This window comes from Anomalospiza imberbis, chromosome 1, assembly GCF_031753505.1.
Source record: "Anomalospiza imberbis isolate Cuckoo-Finch-1a 21T00152 chromosome 1, ASM3175350v1, whole genome shotgun sequence".
Lineage (NCBI taxonomy): Eukaryota > Metazoa > Chordata > Aves > Passeriformes > Viduidae > Anomalospiza > Anomalospiza imberbis.
Genome location: NC_089681.1, coordinates 19,919,351 through 19,944,481, shown reverse-complemented (window position 1 = coordinate 19,944,481; position 25,131 = coordinate 19,919,351). Strand labels below are relative to the sequence as shown.

Genomic DNA, 25,131 nt, shown 5'->3' with positions numbered 1-25,131 from the left:
ATGCATATATATATAATTGTTTTTCTCTGGTGATCTCACTTCATAAGCCTTCAGGTGATGGGTGTGTCTCTCCATAAAGCTAGAACACAAACTATTACTGTAGGTGAGTTCACAAGTATGGTTGGCATAGGTTTGCCATTTTCCCTTGTTTCTCAACAAGGAAAATAGCTGAACCCACCAAAAAAAGCTTGGTGGTGCAGTTGGCAGGGACAAAATATATAAAGATAGTGACATGGAGATGTGGCAGTAGCTCCAAAATAGTGGGTGCTCTGAATCAGCATATTTCTGTACTGACCCCTTCCAGATATGGAAAATTAAAAAAATAAAATTCAGCATCTACTCTCAGATACAGTAATCACTGCATTGCCAAGCACAACAGAGATCTTCCTAACATATAAAATTAGTGAATTAGGATTAATCTCTTGGGACCCAATGGAGCAGGAGTTCAAAAAAATGTTCTTAAACACCATTGCTCATTGTTTTTTACTTTATTGGGTAGCTAATACCTTCTAAAGATAAACATTAAGAAATACTATCCCAAAATAATCCCAAAACAAAATCCCAATACTTTTAAGAATATACAGAGCTGTTGCTGCGTTATAATTGTAGGGTTTTTTTAATTATTACTCCATTTTCTAAAAAGGATTTTCCAATTCTTACAGCAAAAGTATTTTCAAAGACAAATTTCAATGACAATTTTATGTAGGAAACCAAGTATAATGTTCATTGGTTACTGTTTCATGTTGGCTCTGGAGAAGTTGATTGTGGATTGATTGCTGGACCCAGAAGGAACTGCTGGTGGGGGCAGCAAGGTCATTTTCATTTGCTTTTATCTACAGAGAAGAAAAAGACAATACAATATCATCTTTCAAAAGAAAATCTCTTCTTTGCAATTTGTCACTCAGAGATAATAATGGAGAAGGAGTGCAAGGAGCTAGAAAGAATTATTATTGCTCCCGCAACTCTACTGAAGCTTTAGCCTTTAGTCCTCTCTGTTAGAAAAGCTTTTCCCTTAGGATAGAGGAAAAAAAATAAGATACTGCACTCTATTGCTGCTACTAATGCCCTGGATGAGGTACACTGTAAGGTAGCTTTAAAAATGATACCATGAAATGGAAAAGTTAATTTCACCCTCCTACCATAGCAGGCTTGTTCCTGTCCCATATTAATTAGCACTAAGAATAGACTCATTTTATCTGAGGTACAAACTGGTGCTTTCTGTTCATCTATTTGGGAAATCATCTCTCAAACTACCTGATCTCATTGTTGGTACACATTTGCACCCAAAACTTCAGCTTGGATTTTGGCATGCTTCCTGTCACACACTGTTCCCCCAACCCATATTAATCAACTCCTCTGCTGTAGCAAACACTTCAGCTGCAGCTGACACACAGCAGCAGCATGGCTCAGCCGTGCTTGCTGAAGGACTTGCCTAGTTTTTACCTTCTCCTGAAGCATTTCCTCTGCTTGTTAAACAGTTGGAGAGTGAGGTGCTGTTGTTAGTCTTTGTTCCCTGCTGCCTCACCCCACTCATATGCTGCACTGCATTGATCTTTGCTTGGTTCTCCTAAGAGACACTTCAACTCACCAAGGCAACAGAAAACTAACACAGAAAACAAAGCTAATTGATTTCTGCTCACAGAAAGATCTGCCAAACACCAGGGCATGTACATGGACTGTCAATAACAAAGTTACACACTGTGAACACTGGAGGGGAGGGAAGGACAGATGCTGGGTGTTACTCCTGTTAGCAGTGATGAGCTCACACTAATTCAAACAGTGCTGGCATTGCTTGCAGCACCTTATTCGTGGAATCACAGAATAGTGTGGGTTGGAAGGAAGCTTAAAGGTCATCTAGTTCCAGCTCCTCTGCCATGGGCAGGGATGCCTTCCATTAAACCAAGTGTTTCAACCTTGAACACTTCTAGAGATAGGACACCCACAAATTCTCTGAATAACCAGTTCCAGTTCCTTACCAAATTCACAGTAAAGAATTTCTTTTTAGTATCTAATCTAAACCTACACTATCAGTGTAATTCCATTCTACTTTATCCAACTACTCCATGCACTTGTAAAAAAAATCCCTCTCCAGCTCTCTTACAGGCTTCCTTTAGCATGCCCTTGTAAAAAAAAAAAACCCTCTCCAACTCTCTTATAGGCTTCCTTTAGGTACTGAAAGGCTGCTCTAAGGTCTCCCTGGAGCCTTCTCTTTTTGCGAAGGCAGCTTTTGTTTTTGCAAAACAAATCTGTCAGCTTAACCCAAACAGCACATTTGTTGCGGGGTTATTGTCTGTAACACAGGGACAGTAACAAATTTAATTTTTCACATCAAGCTGTTTGTAAATTTGCGAGTCAAACAGTCATGCTTCATTTCATACTCCTGTTGCTAACTGAACTTGGGTTTTGTATGGGCCCTCATACCCACGTGTCAGTCTAACAGCTGAGCTTCATCAGTTTCTTTCAACTGAACTTTTAAAATAAGGTTCCAATCAAAATGAGGATGCCCATGCCTGGATGCCAGACCTTTTTGTTGAATTTACAGATACCAAGACAACACAGCTTCTGAGAGGGCTTATTTCAGACAAGCCTGTCACCAGGTAGACAGCCTGCTACCCTTTTGTTTTCTTGAAGTTTCAGAGAAGCATTAGGTAGTCTTTACTAAGCAAAGGAGATGGTTACCTGCAACAGCCAAAACTGAGGGATAAGCCTGTTATTTTCGCGTGACAGCTGTTCCTGAGACCGTGCCTGTATATGGTGCCCTCTTGACAGAAACAGGTTGACATACCTGCAATAAAATTTTTTAAATCTTTCACTATTTTGTCTTCTCTTGCAATTGCCAATTGGACAAAATTGAAATAGAATCCTATGATAATCTGTCTTTCTATGAAATGCATCGCAGTACTTTCATCTAACTTCTCTCTAGAAAAGATCTTTTTCACTGGGTTTAAACTGTTCAGTTCTCAGCTTTCATCAGGAGCTGGGTGGCTAAATCTGCTCAACACTGTAACAATCCAATTCCAAATCCATCTTTTAAAGAAACAACATGTTCCACCTCATTTTATGGATTGTTCTATTTGTTAGAGTATTCACATTTTCCAGTGATGTTTTTAATACATCAGGTAAGAGGTAAATAACAAATCAAATTCTGCCTTGTGTAGATATCTATCACTCACTATTCCAAGTTGCTGGCTGCAGGAGGCTGGTTGAAAAATCATTTCTGAAGACAGGCTGCAATTGATACTTGGGTTAAGGGAAAATTCTCTCTAGCTTTGATAGGAAATGGAAATTACTATGTTCATGGAAGACTTTCAGAATTTTGTAATTATAAAATTTCTTACAAATTTCAGTTTAGTTTAGTTTTGATACTGTATTGTGTGTATGAACTTGCAGGCAGCTCACTACATCCTGTGAAATTGTGGTCTTTGGAGGAAAGTGTCATTCAGCCACTTTTACATGCCCTTCTCAGTCCATCAAGACAACAGCAGAAAGAAATATACAGAATTATTTTGGGGGCATTTCACTGGGCCTTATTTCACATGGATTCAACTTTTAGATCCTGCAGCGAATCCCACTGATTCAGGTGGTGATTTTAAAAGGTACTTAATACAGTGTGCTTTTGAAAATCCTATTCACAGTACACTAAGGATGCAAAAGCATCATGGATGCTTGCACCGTAATTAGGCACTGAAAACCCAATCTTTATGTGTTTGAAATATTTCTCTTTAAAAAACAGAAGAGAACAGAAGCTTAAACAGATCTATCTTGCTTGGCCCTGCAGTGCCCTTTGCAGATGTTCTGCTTTAACACATTCTTGCTGGAACACAGCAAAATGTTCAACACTCTGCAAGGTTTAGCTCAAAATTTCTGATCCATGAAAGAATTAGAAAATTTTTTATTTCTTCCTTGGTGCAATATTTCTTCCTGCATATGAAATTTCGGCTCTCTGATTTTCAGTGAAATCACTGATGAAATGTAGCAGTTAGATTACTCAGAAGCTAAACTTTGTCCACTTTTATTGCAAGTAGGACATGTTTGTTTTTAAAAGCACTGAGGCTTAGTTCACGAGCTGGACAGACTACTGTAAGAGCAGGAACTAGTCCATGATATTTTTCTGTAAGAGAAAGAGCAATAAAATTTGAGTCCTTAGTTTCCTTTCCTCCCACCTTGGCATATTTTGATTAGTAAGGAAAATTACCATTGAATCCCCAAACTTCTTTTCCCAAGAGCTAGTTATCCTCATGTTGTACAAGGCATTACAGAGATTTATTAGTTTAATTAACCTGTTCCCGCTGCCTGACTCGTTTGTAGACATATGGAGGGAATGGTGGACGGGAGACATATTTGCCTTCTCCCGCTGTGACATTGAAAACTCCACCTTCATAAACCACTTTGCCTCTTGAAACTGTCACGACTGGAACTCCATGGCAGACCATTCCTTCAAATATATTGAAGTTATTTGCCTGGTGATGTGTCTTTGCAGATATTGTCCTGTGTTTGCAAAACAACACACAAAAATTACTATGATTCTTGCATTTGACTTCATTATAAAATTTGGATAAATTGATATAGCAACGTTATTTAACTACAACTGTGTACAGTACATCATAGAGCTGCTGTAAAAATAGAATAGTGCAATAACATTTCATTGAACAGTAATTGCATTTCAAAAGAATGAAGAGGGAGTCAAAAGGACAGAACTCGGCAGCCTTTAAATGCAAAATTTTCCACTACAAAAGAGATTAGTGGAAGAAAAATCAGGTTGTAATATTTTCTTTGGATAACATGATTTTATTTTGCTTTGTCAAGCAAATATCTATGCACAATTCAATCAGGAAACGCTCTGACCTTTTAGCTAGAATGACTTGCAATTTCAAGTTTGAAAAGCATGGCTGCAATGTTTGACAGATTGAGTTTCACAAATAACACAAGGACCATTTCATTGGAAAGTCAGTAGACAATGATTTTTGGTAATGCTTAGTGTGAGCTCGATTGATTCAATGACTGACAGCCCAAATATCTTAAGGCTGCTAAATAATAATGACATCACACTTCTACATACCTTTCCTCCAAGGATATTAAGTAAATTAGAACTTCAGACTTCAACAGCACTCATTTGAATTATTATATTATTGCTTTTTGTACATATAGACCTCATTCTATATGATTTCCATTTTTCTAGACAATTTTTCCAACCCCAACTACTTTAAAGGCAGAACCAATGCTAGACCTGACATTACTATCTGGAGGTCCAGGCCGTGTATACTTCCTTTATTGTCTATTTTCCCTACTAAGCTACTTACTATATATGGTAATAACAGACTTTGAATTTCAGTTAATGGTTTTATTAACTTCCTGTATCCAAACTACAGATTATATATATTCTTTAGAGAGTTTATATTTTTATTGTCATTTATAGTTTCTGAAAAGAAAGAAGCTTCATGCTTTTGGCTACCAGTCAGGCTTTTTCCAGGATGGGTGCTCACACAATCAAAAATCTATCATACATATATTATAATGCATATGCATGCATTCATATTATTCCAGAGACTACATCTTTCTGCAAAGGAATTATGAAAGCCAAAACAAATATGAAATATTAATAGATTAAAATATTTGTCAAGTTGGAGAAGACTTTTTTAAAACTTTAGTCAATATCCTTATCAAAAAAAAAAACCCAAAAAAATCTGTATCTTACTTGAAGTATAGCCATTTTCAAAACCAATAATACTAAATATTCAAAATTATTACATATAAAGAGGAAAAAAGAATTCATGGAGTGATACTGAGTTTCCTTTTATATAATTCTGTTGAACTAAGACTAATTGGTTCTGCCAAGGGCTACATTTAAATCTTGGTGGTAACTGACATTTCAATGGCTATATATATATGCAAATACTCTCTATGACCAGTCTATCCATAGGAGTAAAAACTTTGCCCTATACAACACACCTTGGACAGAAAACTTATGCATGCCTGCTCACCAATATCAGCATTACCTTGTAGGTTCACATTGGGAAAAATCAAACCTCTCTTATTTTCACTGGTCTTACTGAATGCTGTCAAACAAATTTATCCATGGTTGTTATAACAGCCCTATTAGGAGTTTCTGAACATATTCCTCTAGCTTATTGCATTACCCTTATGGGTCCAATTGCTAGAACAGTAAGTAAGAACAACTGTAATATAATAATCTTTAGCATTCTCAGTGTATATATCCTATCTACTTGCACAATAGCACCAGAACATGAAAAGAAAAATGGAGAGGGTAATTTGAGGAAACAGAAAAATAAGCAAGATCCTTCATCAACATGTGATCTGTTTAAATGTGCTAGAACAGGATCACTAGAGGTAACTATGTCTCAGAGGTATGTCCTTCATTTAAAGATACAAAATGAATGGAAGTTGGCACATTTTAAAGTAATATCCATTTGTACAGCTAAACCTTGCAATGGGAAAAAACACATTTCCAGAGCTTGCCTCAGCAACAAACCTCAATAGAATTCATTCACAGTTCTTCTGTTGAAACAAGCTGTTGATCATGCTGCCCTTTCTGAAGGTGAAGTGCATTTTCCCTGATGGAAATCATCAAAATTTGCTTGTGATTTAACCCTTTGACATTGTCAATGTCAGTAAAAGTTTCAGGTAGCAAGCAAGCAACCAAATAGAACTAGATGGTATGTTTGGGTCTGAAGCTCACAATTCAGCAACTTTATGCAACAGACTGTTTACAGCTGTGTCACCAATTTCAGTAGAAGGCAGCTTAGCAAAGTTCTGATGTTTATTCTCAGCAAACACCAAAAGCAGTTGTAACCCACTAATAATCTAAGAAAGCAAGACTGCCACCATGGTAGAGTACAACTTAACAGCTGTGTTCAGCATCTTAAGTGATACCTGACATAAGGGGTTACTCAGCATGAAAACAGATTCTAAGTCCAGGTTTCAAAAATTTGTACTGTATTTTTAAAATAAGACTTGTAAAATTATCTAGTTCTGGTTATAAGTTGCAGTGGCTCTTGTTTCAAACAAACCTTTCTCAAATGGAGGCTGAGATCAGAACAATTGTTTCAACATTTAAAAGAACATTCTCCTCTACAAAAAGGATTCTTTTAAGACATCAGGTTCTATATTGTTCTTCTCACATCAGTGTTTTCATGCAGGTCACTTCAGCTGCTTTTGATACACCTGGCTTGCAGAGCAATTTGAAGCTATTAATATATACATTGCCATTCCTCTAGTACCAAAGAGGAAGACAAGCTTCTGAAATTGTCTTTTTTCACCACCATACTTCTGTCCAACTAATTTAGAGTCAAAATGTAATTTAGACTAAGAACAGCTGACAGATTTGCTCTGTATGAGGATTCAGTGACTAGTAGTACTGTATTTATGCTCTATGTGAGAAAGGACTTTACAGCCACTCCCAGAGTATTGTCACTAAATAAACTACAGACTACAGCTTGAAACTTGAAAAAGAGCAGCAGCTTAGACTAATGCAGCAATATGTAGGGTTAAATTCAAGACTATACCGGTAGTCAGCTCAAGTTATGACCTAAAATTTGTTAGGGAATTAGAGGGACCAGTTTTAATCTCAACAAACGTGTCTATGCTTCAGACAGAGATTGAAACAGTAAACAGTGAGTTACAGTTGGGCAGGAGGGGGACATGGATGAAGGGAAACCATTAGATATTAGATTGATCTTATACCTTTCGTAATGCATAGGACATGAAGCTACACCAGCTCTAGAACCAAAACTTTGACTATCACAAGTATTGTCCTTTTAATTTTCAAGGTCACATAAGCAAGCAAATGAAGAATTGAACTACATTCAATAGAAATGGCTACATACCTCACCCAGATTTCTTTAAAAAGTTCAGAGACAGTAATATGAAGGAATGCTGTAGATGACAACCCTCAGGCAAGAATAGCGGTTCAACATTTCAGTAAAGGGAGGACACCTATTTTATAATCAATTAATTACCTAATTTAAAGCATAGTAATAAAGTCTGTAATTGAAAACAGCTGCTTTGTTGACAGCTGGCAAAGAAAACCAGTTTATGTAGGAGTGAGTATTTGAGCTGTAAGTGACCTCTCTCAATGCTTTTAGTGCAGTATCTCTGAGCTTTTCAGAGCTGGATGTAGGTGAGAAATGCCACTTTGCTGGGGAAAGTATCAGCATTTGTGAGTTGCCTCTTCTCACCACTTATAGATGCTTTTGAACTCTATATATAGTTAACCCGCTTTTCTAAAATCTAGAAAAAATACATCTTTCACCTTTCTGTGATTTCTGAGTCACCACTCATTTATAATGATAATTAAGAGTTTTATTAAAAAGAAAAGCAAAAACAGGAAAAAGAAAATAGAGAAAATATAAGAAAGTCTTAAAATCTGTGTCTAAAAATGCTAGCTATAAGCCTACAATGTGGATTCAAAACCTCATGGCCTACTTTATATTAAGGAATTGCAATAACTGCATATGTAAAAATACACAGGCAACTATTTGTAAAGTTGTGCTCCTAGCCTCTTAAAAATATCTTCAATAAACATTACTTTTGAGTAGTCATATGAATTGAGAAGATTTGTAGATAAAGAGATGCAAGAAGAGGCAGGAAGTTGATGTTTGGGAGCTTCAGACCAAAGTGACTTATGTGAAGAAATGGGATATTTATTTCATGTAATCATATCTCCTAAAATTCATCATTTTAAGGGGGGTAGACAATGACAACAAAATATTTTTTTTTATTATGGTAAGTAGCTCATTTATCAACAGTATTATCCAGTCTGGTCCTACCAATTGTTCCAAGCTTCCAAGAATGGAAGTGAATGTTTGTGAAAAACTGTGGGCAGAAAAGAAGCAGTAATGAAAAAATAGCTTGCAGAAAAGCATACAAAAAGAGAACACAAATTAGTCTATGCGATGACTAGAGAAGATCTTTACAAGTGAAAAGTGTTCACAAGGGAAAAAAAGTCAAAATCATGTAAGGAGAAAATAAAGAATTATTTGACTTTTTGGGTAACATTTCTGAGATTCGCTTCTCTGAAGAGAAGTGATATTTTGGAGACTGTAAGTTACCAGGGAAACAAACATCAAGCACTCTCAGAGAAGCTTATCTTGTTACAGGTCACAGAATCAGAGTCACTGAGGCTGGAAATCATCTCTGGAGGTCATCTATTCCAAGCCCTCTGTTCTGATCAGGGTCAGTCAAAGTAGGCTTCTCAGGGCCACGTTAGATTGGGTTTTAAGTGCTTCCAAAGAGGGACAGCCACAATCTCTATGGGCAATCTGTGCCAGTATTTGATCACTATCACAGAAAAACAGCATTATTTATCATGCTGAAATGGAATTTCCTCTTTTTAATTTGTGCCTATTGTTTCCTTCTCTCCATTTTCTTAATTTGAGATAAGACATCTTTGGCAGGATTCTGGTGAATTAGTGTACATTCATGCATGCACATTGCTTTCACTTGTGCAGAAGAACATGGGGCTGTAGAAAATGCCAGAACATACTTGTCCTATGCATAGATATCTGTACGCCACATTATTTCATTTTTTCTCACTGTGATTACATGCAGTCATCCATATATTCAGTATTCAAAATTATGCTCCTTCATCAGAAGACAGTTACAGCATTATTTATTCTAATCTTCTGCTAACATCTTGGTTTCTTCCTCTCTTATGTTACTAAAAATTAAAGGCAGTTACATGGCAGAGTGCTTAAACATTGTAACGTCCCCACTTAAGCCTCTGAGGCTGCAGACTTGACTACAAATGAGACAGACATAAGCTACAGATTTTAGTTCTAACAAAAGCAAAAGATCTAGCCATGAACATATCTGCATAGCAGAAAAGGCATTGAGGGAACATATGCCAGGAGATAGGGGAACTCCAACATTTTGCTGATTCACATCCAGTCACTGTTTCCCTTAAAACGCAAAAATACTAGAAACAAACTAGAAAACACAACTTCCTCTGTCCTTTCAGGCAGGTAGATTACAGAGTGACCTGTCTTTCTCCTCCCTCCTGTCCCCACTAAAGGCTTCCCACACCTCCTGCTGGCGCTCTGGCAGCTGTACTGGGGCTGCAGCCACCACTGCCCAGCTCCACCAGCACGTGTGGGGCACATGCTGGGCCTGCCAAAGGGGGCCACTCCAGCAAAGCCCAAAAGAGCATGGTGCCACCTGCACAGCCAGCTCTGCCTTTGCAATCAGATGTATCTAACTTCTCAGCTATATTTAATGAGGGAAAAACCCTGGGGAGTGTGTCTTCCCAATTTGGATGTTGTTATAATGAAGTGGCTGGACTTAGAAAGTTAAACTCTATTTGAGACAGGTTTTTTATCCTTATGGGTGTTTGATCTTGCCTTTGGGACCTGATCCAAAGTTTACTTGCAAGGCTCTGACAGGCTACAGTGAATTAATTGAGCTCTAATATCTGCTGGAAGATGGATGTCTCTTTACAAGATCCTCAGGACCTTCTGCCCCTACTTTACAAGGGATGCTCAGCTCTTTTCGCTGCCTGAATTGGGTACTGCAGTATTTAGATTCCTTGCTGAGCATTTCTGAAACAAACCCTAGAGATTTTATACTCTTGCTTGCTTTCAAACAGCTAAAGGCATCAGCTACAGAGGACACATACTTGCTGACAGGTGAAATTCCCTTTCTCTTACTTACTCTGCTTTCTCCTCCTGAAAAAGTCTTTACATTTGCTTTTGTCTCACAGACTTGGGGCTTTTATATTATTTGTGTGCAGCCACAAAAGAAGTCAGTGAACAATCTTGATCAAAGCAGAGATTAAAATAAGATGGTACAGTGAGTACACATTTACTGCCTACATGCATTTTCCCAAGGAGTTTTCACAGAACAATCCTGTATGCACAGACTGTACATGGGATGCTGAGGGTGTTGAGGTCTGCCATATGGTATTTGGTAGCACATGGCTTGTAATAAACCAACAGATCCCTTTTGTATTTTTGTGGCCTTTAATGAATGGAATAAGTATAAAGAATCTAACAAAAACACCTACTTTGGCAAGACTCACAACCCATCCTTTGTAATGCAGTTTCTAACCAATTTGTACATTTAATGTTTCTTCCCAATAATGCTTGTTGTCATGCAGACCTGCTAAAATCAATACTCAGATGCTTTTAAACGCAGTAGCAAATGTTATAATTGTTGATATAGTATTTTCTGCACAAATTACCAGAAAATGCTACAGAAATAGGCCAGTCAATGAAGCTGACACTTGAAAACCTCAGCTAGAGCAACGGAGTGCTGGAAGCAGAACGTTAAATTGCAATTGCTCCCAGTTTGCAGAGCCGTCATGTTGAACTCACCAGGGTTTTGTAACCTAGAAAGGGAAAATCCTGAGTGCTCAGATAGCACCCAACGTTATTCTGCAATGATGTGGGCGGGGAAATGCAGCTGATTTTGTGGGGATACAAGTTTTTGTATGAAAGAGCTGCACTACCTTTCTAAATGACTCTAGAATCTTCTGTACAGACTTCCTCTGACAGATAGTGATAAGATCAATTCCTCACAGCAATCCTTCAGCAATTTTCTAACTCATTAGGCTGGTATCAATCAGAATTTTAAGACTACAGCAAAACAACCTCAAACCAGAACTGGAAAATTACATTTCCCTCTTGCAAGACTTATAGTTGCAAACAAGATAAAAAGTCATGCACAAAAGAGGAAGAACTTAGCAAGAAAGAGGAACAAGCCTATTGTGAAACTGAAAATCACTCCCCAGAATCAACAAAGCACAGGAGGCTGTGCCTTGTGTAACATCTTTAATGGCTGAAATCCATTAGCTAGATCACTTTTTTCTGCTGGTCTGTTTATGCCCTCTTCAGGAATTGTAGTGAAATTAACAGACAAGTTCCAGTGAGATTTATTTATACTTTCTATATAGTTCACAAAATTGTACCTACAGAGAGCCTGTTCCCAGCAAACCCAAATGGATAAACAATTGGAAGAGTACCAGATCAGGAAGAAAAATACTGGCTGAACTTAAAATAAGCTCAATAAGAAAATTTAGTTAAAATGTTTAAAAAATGCTTAAAGAAAAACTGCACCTTCACAGCCAAAGAGGGTGAATAGGCAATTAGAGCACTCAGGCGAGAGTGAAGGGAAGTAGAAGAAATGTTTGAGAAGCAAAAAAATAAATAATTACAGGAGCTGACAAAGCACCTTAAGAACATTGTCAGAACCTTGCTATCCCTCTAGATTCATTTGTCCCCAGGCAGAGCAGAAGAGAGCTCAGAAAACAATCCTTCAGGGTTTTTTTTAAGTCAGAGTTCATAGCTCCACTGTCCTGAAATAGCTCAGTGCTGGTATCTCAAAATATGCCTACTCAACATGCCAGAAGGCATAATGCACATGAAAATCTTCCTGACCCAGCACTGGGCAAGCCTCTATGTTTATTTGGGTTGTTGACACTCCTGAAACTTATTTTGCTGGTGCTGTCACTTTTTTTTGTGGGACTTCTGAATAGCAACTTCCATATCCTCAAATGTTATAGCTTAAAACACAGAAGACTTCACACTTTCACATGGTTTTGGTATTCATTAAAATACTGAAATGAGTGAAAATTACATATGAAAAATCAAAAAACCAGAAGATTGGTCAAAAGACTTTTGTTTGTGTAAGGTAAAACTAGGACTGGGCAGAGGGTGTGGAGTATGTTATCTATTTGGCTACCAAAATCAGACACGTCCAATTATGTTTCAGAACTTTCCTACACCATGAACAAAGTATCCAACTCTTTTCTTCTCAAAAATCAAAGGCTGAAAGCACAGTTGTATGGTCACACTGCTCACTAGAGCTGAGGCCATGAAGAAAACCACCACCCCAGAACACTTCCTGACCTGCTGCTGCTGCTGTGTGCATGGGTGGCCAGAGGTAGGGCTTGGCTGTTAGAGTTCCTGCAGACTTGAGTTACCCTGCACAGCACTGGAACAGTGGAGATGCACTCACAGAACTCGTAGGCACCTCAGCTGAGAGACAACTCCCCAGGAGATCTGGCTCTGTGACAGACAGCCCTCAGACCATTTCCAGGCAGTTTAAACAAGACCAGGATGGGCACAAGAGCCAGAACAAGACTCAAGACATAATTCCTGAAATATTTATAGAGTCCTGACTATGGAGTTGCCTGATGGTGTGAGGACAGGAATCAGCTGTAATGCACAGTACGCTGTGTGAGTTGAAGCTCCTAGAAAGACACTTTGTGTCCTTTCTAGCAAAATATACCATGGTATCAAGTCATGCAGGGTGAGACACCAGGACACTGTTTGTGCATCTGTCGGTGCAACAAGCTCTATTCTAGCAGAATTACTGTGCACACAGTGAGAAAACTCCTTAAATAAAAGCATAAGCATAAAAAGATTGAGCTTCAGACTTAAGTTCAATCCAGCTCTGAACAGGATTTAAGGGGCTCTAAATTCAAAATACAAGTTTGTAAGAGGTCATGCTGCAGCAGGCTCTTCTCTCTGCCCTTTGCAAGGAATTCAAACATACTCCAGCACTAAAAAGAGTTGCTCTAAAATCCCAAAGGAGCAATTTTTACTCTTAGGATACCAAGCCTTGGTTGCATAATGTAAAGACTTTTTAATTTTTGCACTTGGTCAGCAATCAGAGAGAATGCTTTTTAATCCATGTAGAGATCAAAGATCTCTCCATACATACACTATTGTGGGAGAAAAAATCCTTTGATTAATTCAAACGAGGTGCTATATAAAACCACCATAACCTCAGATAAAGGGTAATTGTTGTACAAAGGCTTTGTGATGCTTTTTTCCTGCAGAAAGGCTGGAGGGGGAGGAGGCGGGAGGGAGGCGAGGAGGAAGGGGTTGGGGGGGAAGGGTTAGGGGGGGAGAACAACTTCCCATGCATACCTTGTGGCTTTAGGATCCCAAATTACAATGTCAGCATCAGAGCCCACAGCAATTCTGCCCTTCTTTGGGTAAAGGTTAAAGATTTTTGCTGCATTTGTGCTGGTAACAGCTACAAATCTGTTTTCATCCATTTTTCCACTGTGCTGCAAAACAGTACACAAAAGCAAACTTGTTACTTTTTTAAACAAGGAATGAAAAAATGTTCGTCTTGTTGAAAAATTAGGATGAGTGATATCCATATTTGTTTTTTAAATGTCATACTGAAGGATTTAGAAGTAAAAGTAACTCTTTGTCTCAGATGTCCATAATGCAATGTACTTTCACTAAATACAGTAACTTTATCTTATTTTATCGCACAGCAAAGAGAAAAAAAAAAGACAACTTTAAACCAAACACTCTGTGGATTGAGCCTCAGGTCAACTGATATCAAATGTTTTAGCTGGCTTTAAATATGTCGTCCTGCTCAGCAATTTCCTCAGGAAATGTAACATTTTTCAAGTATTTTGGTTTTGAAAATGGTGACACAGTATCAAGGGGAGCCTGGAAGGTGATAACGGCAAGGCAAGGTACAATGTGTAATATAGGAAAACTGATTTGCAGAATTCCTTAGCAACGACACAGAGTATAGCAGTGATCAGCAAATGTTGCAATCAAGTAGTATAAAAACCAGATTTGCTCACGTGACATTTCATCAAAATAGCAAGTAACAATGGATATACATGTGTCTTGAGACTGTCCACTGCTGTGCAACTAATTTAATCCAGCTTCCATGACTGTTGTTTATTTGGAAAGCCACCTACACTGGCAGTAATATTGTGCACAGGTCAGTCTGGGAATCAGACTGTCATAAAAACATGTTTATGGTGGCCTGTGAGCAGTCATCTGAGAAGAAAAGTACAATGAAAATGGTGAACACTGCTTTTCTAAGTAATGCTGTGTGGGAAGAGAGAGAAGCTGTTAGAACTAACTCACACAGCTGTATAATCTTTTACAAATGAAAAAAGGGAGGATATTATCAATTGAGGAACTTTTAAAAAATGATCTTGCCCAACCAGCACTGATGAACACATTCATGTCTCTGCGCCTGGCTCTCAGCGGCCACAGGATGGAAGTTGGCCGGTCGCTGTCCCGCCTGTGGCCGCAGGGCAGACACGGGAGCGGCCACCCCCGAGTCTCTGCCCAGACTGTCGCAGGTGGCGGTCATTGCTGCGGCGTGGGTAGCACAGCAGAGGCACAGGGCACAAGGAAACCGAGGCAGAGGAATAAGGGAAGGACACTTGTCTGAGTCTCCAAACACTTAATATCGAAGTCGGCGCAGAGCAAGTGAACCAAATCAGAACCTCAAGGGGCTACTTTTATAGGGATGGGGGGAACACGGGGAGGACACAACCTTTGACCAATAGGAGGTCATTAGGGGAGGGGTGCAGGGTAAGGGCTCCCCAATAGAAGCCAACACGGGGAGGGAGCAAACCTTACAATCCAATTCTGCTTCGAGGAAGGGATGAAAGACAGGGAACACTCCAGAACCAAAGGAGTGTGCTATCTTTGACAGACAGGGGTGAGACAAGGGAACAAGGGAGGTATACAGGTGGAGTGACATGTGGATTGACATACATTTTGGCAGGGAAAACTGTGGTAAACAACTCAGGACTGAACCATTAGGGAAGCCAAATGGGGTACATAGACTGAGCTACTACAAACTGATAACAAGGAATATTAAAACATACTACAGAAGAACCAACTGTAAAATAACAGACTACCATGTCTCAGTTTCCTATGAACCACAAGCTAGATTTCTGTTTACACCATAAGAGATCTCACTAGAACAGTGCCACAGGCAAGTATAGGCACAAGTGTGTGTGTTTTGCACATACCAACTGGAGCTGAATCCCAAATACAGATAACCAAGAGATATCATGAACCACATTCTTACCAAGCGTGTGAGGTAGGTAATTGTACTGTGACAAATTAATATGCTTCACAGTGCGTTATCAATGTGACTTCACTACTTCAAGAGAACTTCAATAGAACTAGAGCTTCCAGAACATAACAGTTTTGCATTAACCAGAACAATCATAACACCTAATATGCAGCAGCTTCCTCGAGAGATTTCCCTACCTCTCCCCTCATCAGACATTGTCTAAGAAGCACTGACATTCTGACATTACCTTATGTTGGTACAAGAATCTGAAGTCAGTGGGACTTGAAGACATTGCATCTTATCACATTAGAGAAGCATTTCTTAAAACATAAATTAGAAGTTGATAGGCACACCAGTATGCAAACTCCTCCAACAGCTAAGTTGGAGAGAGATCAAAAATGAAAAATACACAGCTGATAGAGTTGAAACTCTAGGCACCTCTTTTATTTTCATTTCATGAGTTGAAAAAAATGCTTCAAGGAAATATACTTGCAGTACCACTGAAACAATAGCAATCCCTTACTGCTAAACAATAAAAATGATTCTTTAGTGAGATACTTTAAACACTAAGAATCTTCTTCCATCTTCCGTGAGCATAAAGTGAAAGATAATAAGGACTGTTATAGTTTTCAATTGAATGAGTTATCTTATGATAAACACAATTGATAAAACTGAAGAGTTAATACCTGCTGAGAGATTATGTTTTGTGGGAGAAATCAATTAACTCTATGTTTGGACATTTTGATATACTTACAACGCCTTTTTCCCATATGACTGACATCCTATCCTCCACACCATTCACTCCATTAGGGATTTTTGTGAAGTCATCTTTGCCCAGAGCTTTCTGGCATATGTCAAAGGTGCAATTGTCTGTCCCTGTCACAGATAGGTCATCACTGCAGAGAAACAAAGTTCATTATGAATCAGTGCATCTACCAGACAGTACCACAGAGGAAAACCTATTGTAAGGCTGGGTAGATCAAGACATCCATCGTTCAAAAAAAAACCCGATATGCCCTGCCGGCCTGTCCTCAGTCCCATCCTCCAAGGCTGGCTCCACAGTAACAGCTAGTTGCCCTATGAAGCAGTTTCCTCTTCAGAAACCGCTCAGAAGAAAGCAAGAACCAACACTGATGCTTTTACTCTGTGTATGTCAAAGACAACCCACAAATGGAAGACTGTCCACTCTGCCCAGAGCAAGCAGCTTGGTTTCATCCTCAATTTGGGCAATTTTAGTCTGTGTCACTCCATATGACCTCTGAAATTACTATGGATCTACACAACAGCCAGTTCAGGCATACCTTTACAGGCTCTTCTGTCAAATTCAACCCTTCTGTGGAGTTAACCTTTACTGGTGATGAAATACCAGCAAACCACACATCTTGTTAAGTGTAGATATCCTGAAGATACTTCTTTTTCTATGTCCTGAAGCAGATATTCTGAAGTGAATACCTTGTATGTACCTTCAGAAGTTAGCAGGTTTAGTTTTATGCAGCATTTGAATTTCAAGCAAAATTGGTAACTGACTTAACAAATGCCAGAAAATCTAGCTGTGACCTCACCTTTTACACATTTCCCACTGACTTACAGTCTGTCTTCCTGGTCATGTTACAATTTTTGCTGTGTTATGAGCAAGGCAGGGCTTATTGAATAAAATCATATGTGGACAGAAGACCATAAGAGTTCAGAGAAATAAATATGAAAAGAGAAATTATTTTTATCTGTGATTTTACCCTCCATTTCTCCTTTCTGATAATGTAGCATTCTGTACTTAGAAAATCTCCAGAGCATCAGCCCGCTATTATGTACTTCTGACAAAATTTGCTGTGCATTTGGGTATCAGTGGTCACTGTTTGTTCATCTGCTTACTTGGCCAGTAAGTTCATGAGGAAACCAGGAGTAGATGGGTCTGGTCTCAGTGGGGGTCCCATCACATATGCTGCAGCATGAGCCCAGTCTTTATTCCAGTAGTTGGTGCCATCAGTGCCAAGACTTGCAGCAATAGGCTCCCCATAAACCACCTTTCCTGAAAAATGTAAAGCAAAGTGTTCATCATCAAACAACATAAAGATGCATAACTTGTATTTCCTCTGCTAAGGATCTTTTTGGTGACAATGAATTTAAATTTGAATGAGTGTTTCAAATTAAACACCTACATATGGAAGGACATAATAACCTAAGCTACAACACAGCATCTTTGTTCTGAATTTTCTGCTAGTGATTTCCCAATATATTTTCTCCTAAGAACATTGCTTGGGCAAGTTTTTTAATTAAATTGTTGACAGATATACTATAATGGGTTTTACACATTGTTTACTAGGAATGTGATTGAGATTTCAAAAGGAAAGCAGTCCTCAGTTGCATTAGTTACGTTTAAGATTCATATACCTGGTAGTACCTGTTTGGTGCTCTGAAATTACTGACTACTTAACAGTGTAAGTTAATATATACAGCATACAGACTTTGCAAGGTGGCACTTTTAATTGTCAGGCTATAATCATACCAGGAAGAACAATATGGCAGAAGACATAAACCAGAAAGTATAGAAAGATTTCCTGAATCAAAAACTATAAATAACTTAATTTAAAAAGTTATCTCCCAAATTTTAATCCTTTATCCTTTGCTGCACAGTATCCTATTTTCCTCAGAAGAGGAAACACCAACCCAGACTGGCTGTTAACCTTTGGACAGAGCTAGCATATTTTAACTACTTTTTTCTCCTGGGAAACATGGATTTGAAACTCATCAGAACAAGATGTTGCACTCCCAGAGCGAGTGGTCCAGACACTTTGCAGTTCTGCAGCTGACAGGTGGAAATGTCTCCAACTGCAATGGTCATTAAAGAAGCAGAATAAGCTGGGACCTCCTACACCCACCCAGAGGCCACGTGGTGCTGGTTAAATGCAGCTTCTGCTGGGTCCCAGCAAGAGCCTTTTCCCTCCCCTGATCCCTACAGACAGTGGGTGTTTTGCATTGGATGCCAGATTTCACTCCAGGCACAGTTTTTAATGGAACCATCACTGCATTGCCCCAGCAAGGCCACAGCTGATGATTGCTTGGTGATAAAACACTGTGACCTTTCTCTGACTTTCTGAGTGTAAGTCATGCAGTCATGGTGCATGACAAAAAGCAAAGCTTTGCAGATCTCTCTCTGTACATTAGACTGCTGCTGCTGTGAGCTACTGGATTATAACTCCTGCACTGGCATTGGAAGCTACTGAGGAGCTCGGTTATTTTCATAATACGATTCTCATTGCAGTAGTGCCATTCCTGAAATCTTTGGTGCTAGTTTTGCTAAAAGGCCTCATACAACTTTGTCTCTACATGGTGTCGAGGTCTGCTTTGATGTTACTGGTGTTACTGTATTTATTCCAAGTACTACCTAGTACAACTTCATCCACAGCCTAAAGACTCCCTATTAGCATTTCTAATTTGCTACAACCACCTCAGCATACTCTGATATGCTCAGTGTGCTTGTCTCATATTGATGCTTTGGCTTGGAGCATTCTCAGTTCCACTTATTTACATATTTTATAGATTAATATTTGAGCTCAGTGGGAGACCACCATTTTTTAGACTTGAAAACACGACTTTGGCAGTTATTTACTGTTTTTTTACATCTTATTTTTGGAACTCAAAAAGCACTGACTATGAGGCCATGCATGGAAGTCATATGACCACTCACTGATGAGGTGATTTGAGCAGATTGTTTTCTTAATTCAGAGCTGAATAAGGAAACTTAAGAAGAGACATGGATAAAACCAGGAGAATGGATGAAATCAGGATGAAACCTGATTCACCTTAGTTCAAGGTCTTCCCAGACTCTTGCAGGAACCCTTGGCCTTCCCTGGCCAACTCCAAACATTGTATTTGAGGGTAGGCTGCCACCAATCTAGATGTATATAGAGAAGGTCTGGTATATATAACCAATCTATCATATTTACCTATTAGTCTTTTGACAGATTTTTCATTATCAAAGCCACCAGAAAGGGGAGGGAAAGGGAATTGCGGTTTGTGTCTCTCCTACTACATTTAAACAAGCTAAAGAAGCTTTCATTCAAAGTAAACCTGAGCTATGAAACATTAGGACATAGCTACAAATTATTAAAATTAAAATTACATGAAAAGAATATTTTTTTGCTCAATAAATACTTCAGAGAATAATAGGAAAATAATTTTCTCATCATAGTTTCACCACATGAAAATGAAAAGAAGTTTCCAAGCTCCCAGTTGGATATGCTGAACTGATTCTAACTCATGTACCATAGCTGATGACAGTATTTCTGCAGTCAGAGTTTCAGTTGACCAGCTCCCTTTGTTCCCATGAGTGGGGAGGAGTAGAAGTTATTCCCTCAAGTGATTTTGAGTCTGAGCACTGCAGTTTCAACAGACTACCTCTGGACAGTTCTGCTGAATGTGCATTTTCATGCATTTCACTTGGGCATGACTAGCCAGCCTGAAGGATACAATAATATCAAGATTCTACTTTAAGCCTAGTAAAAAGGAAATTCTGCACTAAGGCTCTTTCAGCTGAACTGGCAACAAGGAAATTCTGCATTAAGGCTCTTCTAGCTTGATTGATTTCTGCCTATAGGCATAGAAGTGAAGTAATAAAGTAATAAATCACATCTTTCAAATTGTTATATTTTCCAGCATTCAATTAAAAAAGGAACCACTAAGTGTTCTGCTGTTTGGTCTTTTTGACACCTCTGAGCAGCTGGTAATCAGCTGTGTATTTGGTGACTTTTTTTCAGATGCCCTGAATACCCAGAGCTATTTTTAATAGATTACTTTATCGAAAAGAAGAGCATTCAATTGTTATTTTTGTACCACCTACCAGAACTCAAAAAGAGTTGCAATACTGATAAACATCAACTAACATTTACAGATTTCAAAAACTGGTCCATATGTTCTTATTCTAGTAGAAATGTTAGAAGCACTTAAGATAGGGTCATATGGGGCAAAGATACTCACAAGCTGTGCTCTGAAAGGAGCAGAACTGCAAGGCAGGGTTTACTGAATCAGGGATAGCATTGCATCCATTAGGCTATATACAGCCTGGACCTGAGATGTCCTGCATGAGACAGCTAAAAAGTTGACATGTTTAGTTGCATTCCCGTGCTCAGAATCAGCTTGAGAGTTTGTATTCCCTCAGCAATGGACATGCCTTTCCTCTCACTGAGAAGAGACATAACCCATGACTGTTGGTAGGAAGCAATCTTGTAAGCCTAAGTAAGCTTCTTAGAATCTGCCTAAGGACATCTATTTCTATGCACTTTTTTTAGAAGGAGAAACTTTTATAAAAAATTACTTTTTCAGTAAGATTGTGCTCTCTGGATTTCCAGTAGAAAGTCCCATTTCCTGGCTGTAGCATCACATTAAATGAGGAAAGGGACATGATCTTTAATCATCACACAGGATGATATCCTTAAGGTCCCTTCCAACCCAAACCACTCTGTGATTCTATGGTCTCCAGCTTTAGCTGAGATTTAGCTTAAATTGAAAACATTTTTTAAGGGGAGACAGTAGAAATCATGTACCCCTAAATCACATTTTATTAGCCTTGCTCTCTCCTGCCATTTCTGGTGGCAGGAGTGGGTGACAAGGCCACATTAATTTTCCCCAGTAAATTCACATCAGGTAATCCTAAAAAGGAGAAGGAGCTGTACTGCCTGACATGAGAGCTCTTGAGCCTTTTATTCTCACTGGAGGGAAGATTTTACACAATAGCAGGAAGAGAATGCCTTTTGTCTTCCCACTTAAGGGAATGAGAATGTCATGCACACAAATATATCGAACTGCCCTTTTGTAGAAGAATACAGTTCCTCTACCTACTCTGTCAAGATTCAAGGTCATATTTTGCACAGGGATGAAGAAACAGCCCACCAAGACAAGCAAGGACAGAAGTACTGTCACACCTGTCACACAGTGCTGTTCTCACAGCAGTGCTGTCTTTGGTCCTTTCAGTGGAGAACTGATGAACCATTGCTTTTGGCAAACAGGTTGGTAGACCCCCAAAAATAAAAGGATGGGGACATGAGTTAGCCTGTCCCTCTCCAACTTGGTCACAATGTGGAATTTTGGATTCCCTGTTGAATATTCAGCAGCTATTGCAGATGTACATGAAAAACATGCTGCTAATAATCTGGAGGTTTCCTTCCTTGAGTGGTGTTGCCGGAGATCAGAGCAGACATAGATGGTGAACTCTGGCATGGAAGAGAGAAAGAAAGACTTTCACTCACCTCATTCTCTTAAATTTGCTTAATCTAGAATAAGAACTGCTGCTCCTTTACAGTGTGTATGACTGATTTTAACCTTCAAGGTCTGAGCCATAGCTCACTGAAGACAACAGAATTATGCCTACTGTCTTGAGCAAGCTCTATCTGGCATTCAGCCTCTAATATTAGCTCTCACCTTGTATAACTAAATGAGTGACAAGGAAGAGTTGGGCTCTGAGTTACATTTTTGACTAAGAAAATCACTATCCGATAGAATTTGAGAAGCAATGCAATTGCAATTCAATTCTGGTATCACACTGTCGACCAGAAAATAGATTTCACTCACTGAAGATCCGTTTTTCCCCTTCTGAGGTCAGTGATGGAATTGGAAGGGATATCAATTTTCCTCTGACATGAGCAGGGATGAATATGCACACACACTTTGTATTTCATGGTAAGTGCTTGAAAAGGAACATGAAAAATTTCACAATTGTGAATAGCAGGAAGCTAGCATCAAGACATGGAGAAATGATCTTGAAAAGATGCATAAACTGTTTTAGAGTGAATATTATTCCAAATGCTTTAGAGGCTTCCAGTATTTAAGAGTATACACAACTTTCACATTTAGAGTAGTTTTTAACCTGTCCAAATGGAATATCTTTCATCAAAATACTTGAGTTTTATTTTTGTCATTCATACCATACTTTGAGAATATTTTTTTTGTCTGTAACTCTTTGCTTTTTATTACCACTCTTTACTGAAAAATGAAAAATAACTTCGACTGAAAGCAACAATAGTGAATTTCCAATTACCAAAATTCATACAGATCAATCTCATTAAAAACTACAATTCTTGTAACTACTTTTGCGGTACTGAAGTTATCTTTTGTAATTTCTTAATCAATCTTAGATTTCTTTTTTCTAAACAGTATACTTCTATGCAGATCAATATGAATTATGAAAATATTTTATATGTTGTTGTGCACAAAGGAAAGCATTGGTGAATCTGACTGCAGCAGCCCAGGAAGCTATAAAATACAATTTACACCACAATGTGCATCAACTGTCCCAATTTTTTCTTAGTACATTTTGGAGAGGCATACATCTATCCTCAGTAATCAAACTGGCACTGTAGATTCTTACAACTCACGCCTAATCAATGTTTTACAGTATTTACTGTCAGCATAAAATTATTTTCTTGAACAGTGTATTATAAAACACTGGCTTAGGTCTTCACAGCCAGTTTTTCATCTTTAATTTGGGTATTTCACTGTTGTCATAACTTCTTGTAGCTAATGTTCACATGATGCCTGTGAATATACAACCAACCGATGGATAGAATCCACATTCCTGGCAGCACTGGCATCTAGTGGAGGAATCCAATATAGCACAGTACAAAAAGATGTGCCAATACAATATATTTTAGTAAGTTCTTTTACAAACTTGAATTACTGCTAAATCTTACTAGAAGTCATGGTCATACATATTTTGCATAAACATATCCATCTATATTAGTACAATGACACCACACTGTGTTGATTTATCATGATCTCATACTCTGCATTTTAATATTAATAATCTATGCCCTCTGTGTAGGCCCTATCTAAAGACAAGAAGTAGGGAAACTGAGGTCTGTATGAAATTCATACCAAGTCAGGTGAAAACAAGCTGTAAATGCAAAAGATGTAAAAACATAGTAAAAAAGATGTAAAAAGATAATGAGGACAAATAATTTTAGGTCCTCCAAATCTTGGGCTCCTATCCTGCTCCTTCCACCTTGATAATGTCTCCTCACAGTGCTGTTGTTCCATGTGCTGCTCTGGATGAACTTATAGATGAGGAGACAAAACATCCTGAATACCTAGGCCTTCAGGCTGCTTCTAGTCTACCTAATAGGAAAGTCAGGTCCCCTTGGCTGACCAGAGTTATTTGTGAACACTGCAGTGCAAACCTGAGCAACTCTGCACTGATGGAAATCAAGACTTTCAAACACTGTCATCTTCACCATGACTTTAAATGCCCAGTGAATAGGAGTCATCATGGCACTATCTGTAAAAATATGGTGTGGTCTCTGCTATAGAATTTCTCATCAAGGTATCTGGTAAAGTCTTGCAGACAAACTCAAGAGAGGAGAACAGTAGAATATTTATTGTCCTGAACAGGTCACATAATTTTTAATGCAATAAAGCTGTTCTGGCGATCACTTTGACCTTGGCCTGTACTTTGACAGTACAAAGAGAAAAAAGTTTGCTCTGGGGAGAAGGGAAAGTCTCAATTCTAGGTGCTGTTCTTCCACACTGCTTCCCTTTGGGCCTGACAACACACATACACACACATACACACACACGCGCGCGCACACACAATTTAGACATCCTGCTCCAAGAAATTCACGATCTGAGGCTTATGATACCCATGAAAAGTAAGACACTAATGCTGTGTTTGGTTTTCTGTGACCCTTCCTCCAATGCCATTGTCCAAGCATAAAAGAATTACAACTTTTACCTTCTCTTCGTGCATTACTTATCACCTTTGCTGAAGATTTACTCATTACATGGACTACATAAAGGGGGCAGTTTACAGCATTTGCTATGGTAATTGCTCTTTGTGTAGCTTCAGCTTCCACTTCTTCAGGACGACACAGTTCATGACCCTCAGGGCCAGTTATTCCCATTGCCAGCATCTTCTTTGCACCCTGAAGACCAAACAAAAGCATGAAATAGTCAGTTAAAATGTATCTAATAAGTTCCTGTAGTTTTATCTGAAATCTAATATATCAATAAATTCAGGTCTCTGAATACCTAAGTAAATTCAAAGAACACACTTCACTGGCTTGCAGGATTAAATCACTGCTCTTGAAAACCCTACTGCTCTCTCAATACATACACCTAAATATCATGGCCAAGGATGTCCAATGATGCTACTAACCCTCATTGGAAAGAAAAAAGGAAAAAATTCTTACTAAGCACAAAAATGCATCTCCAGAGCCTCTGAAAACTCCAAGGTTTTAAGAGGCCAAAAGGTTTTGTCTCCACTCTGTTCCAGGAATTTTAGATTTGCTGATTTGAGATTATTTATCAATGAATTAATTTCCGTTACAGGACCTGGGG

At 38.6% G+C, this 25,131-nt stretch overlaps 1 protein-coding gene across 3 annotated transcripts in view; it reads right to left on the bottom strand.

Annotated features, from left to right (window-relative positions):
• Positions 1-638: 638 nt before the first annotated feature.
• The window catches only part of DPYS (dihydropyrimidinase), a 30,955-nt gene continuing 6,462 nt past the window's right edge, over positions 639-25,131 (bottom strand). For 2 of the 3 annotated variants that reach the window (XM_068183091.1, XM_068183082.1), the window contains 7 exons: positions 24,527-24,716; positions 17,677-17,833; positions 16,562-16,703; positions 13,887-14,029; positions 4,281-4,488; positions 2,680-2,785; positions 639-833 (listed from right to left, as the gene is read on the bottom strand). In XM_068183091.1, the coding sequence (XP_068039192.1) occupies positions 2,711-2,785; positions 4,281-4,488; positions 13,887-14,029; positions 16,562-16,703; positions 17,677-17,833; positions 24,527-24,716 (915 nt within the window). In that variant the 3' untranslated portion in view covers positions 639-833; positions 2,680-2,710. The remainder of the gene's footprint in view (positions 834-2,679; positions 2,786-4,280; positions 4,489-13,886; positions 14,030-16,561; positions 16,704-17,676; positions 17,834-24,526; positions 24,717-25,131) is intronic. The other variant, XM_068183100.1, reaches the window with a different exon arrangement.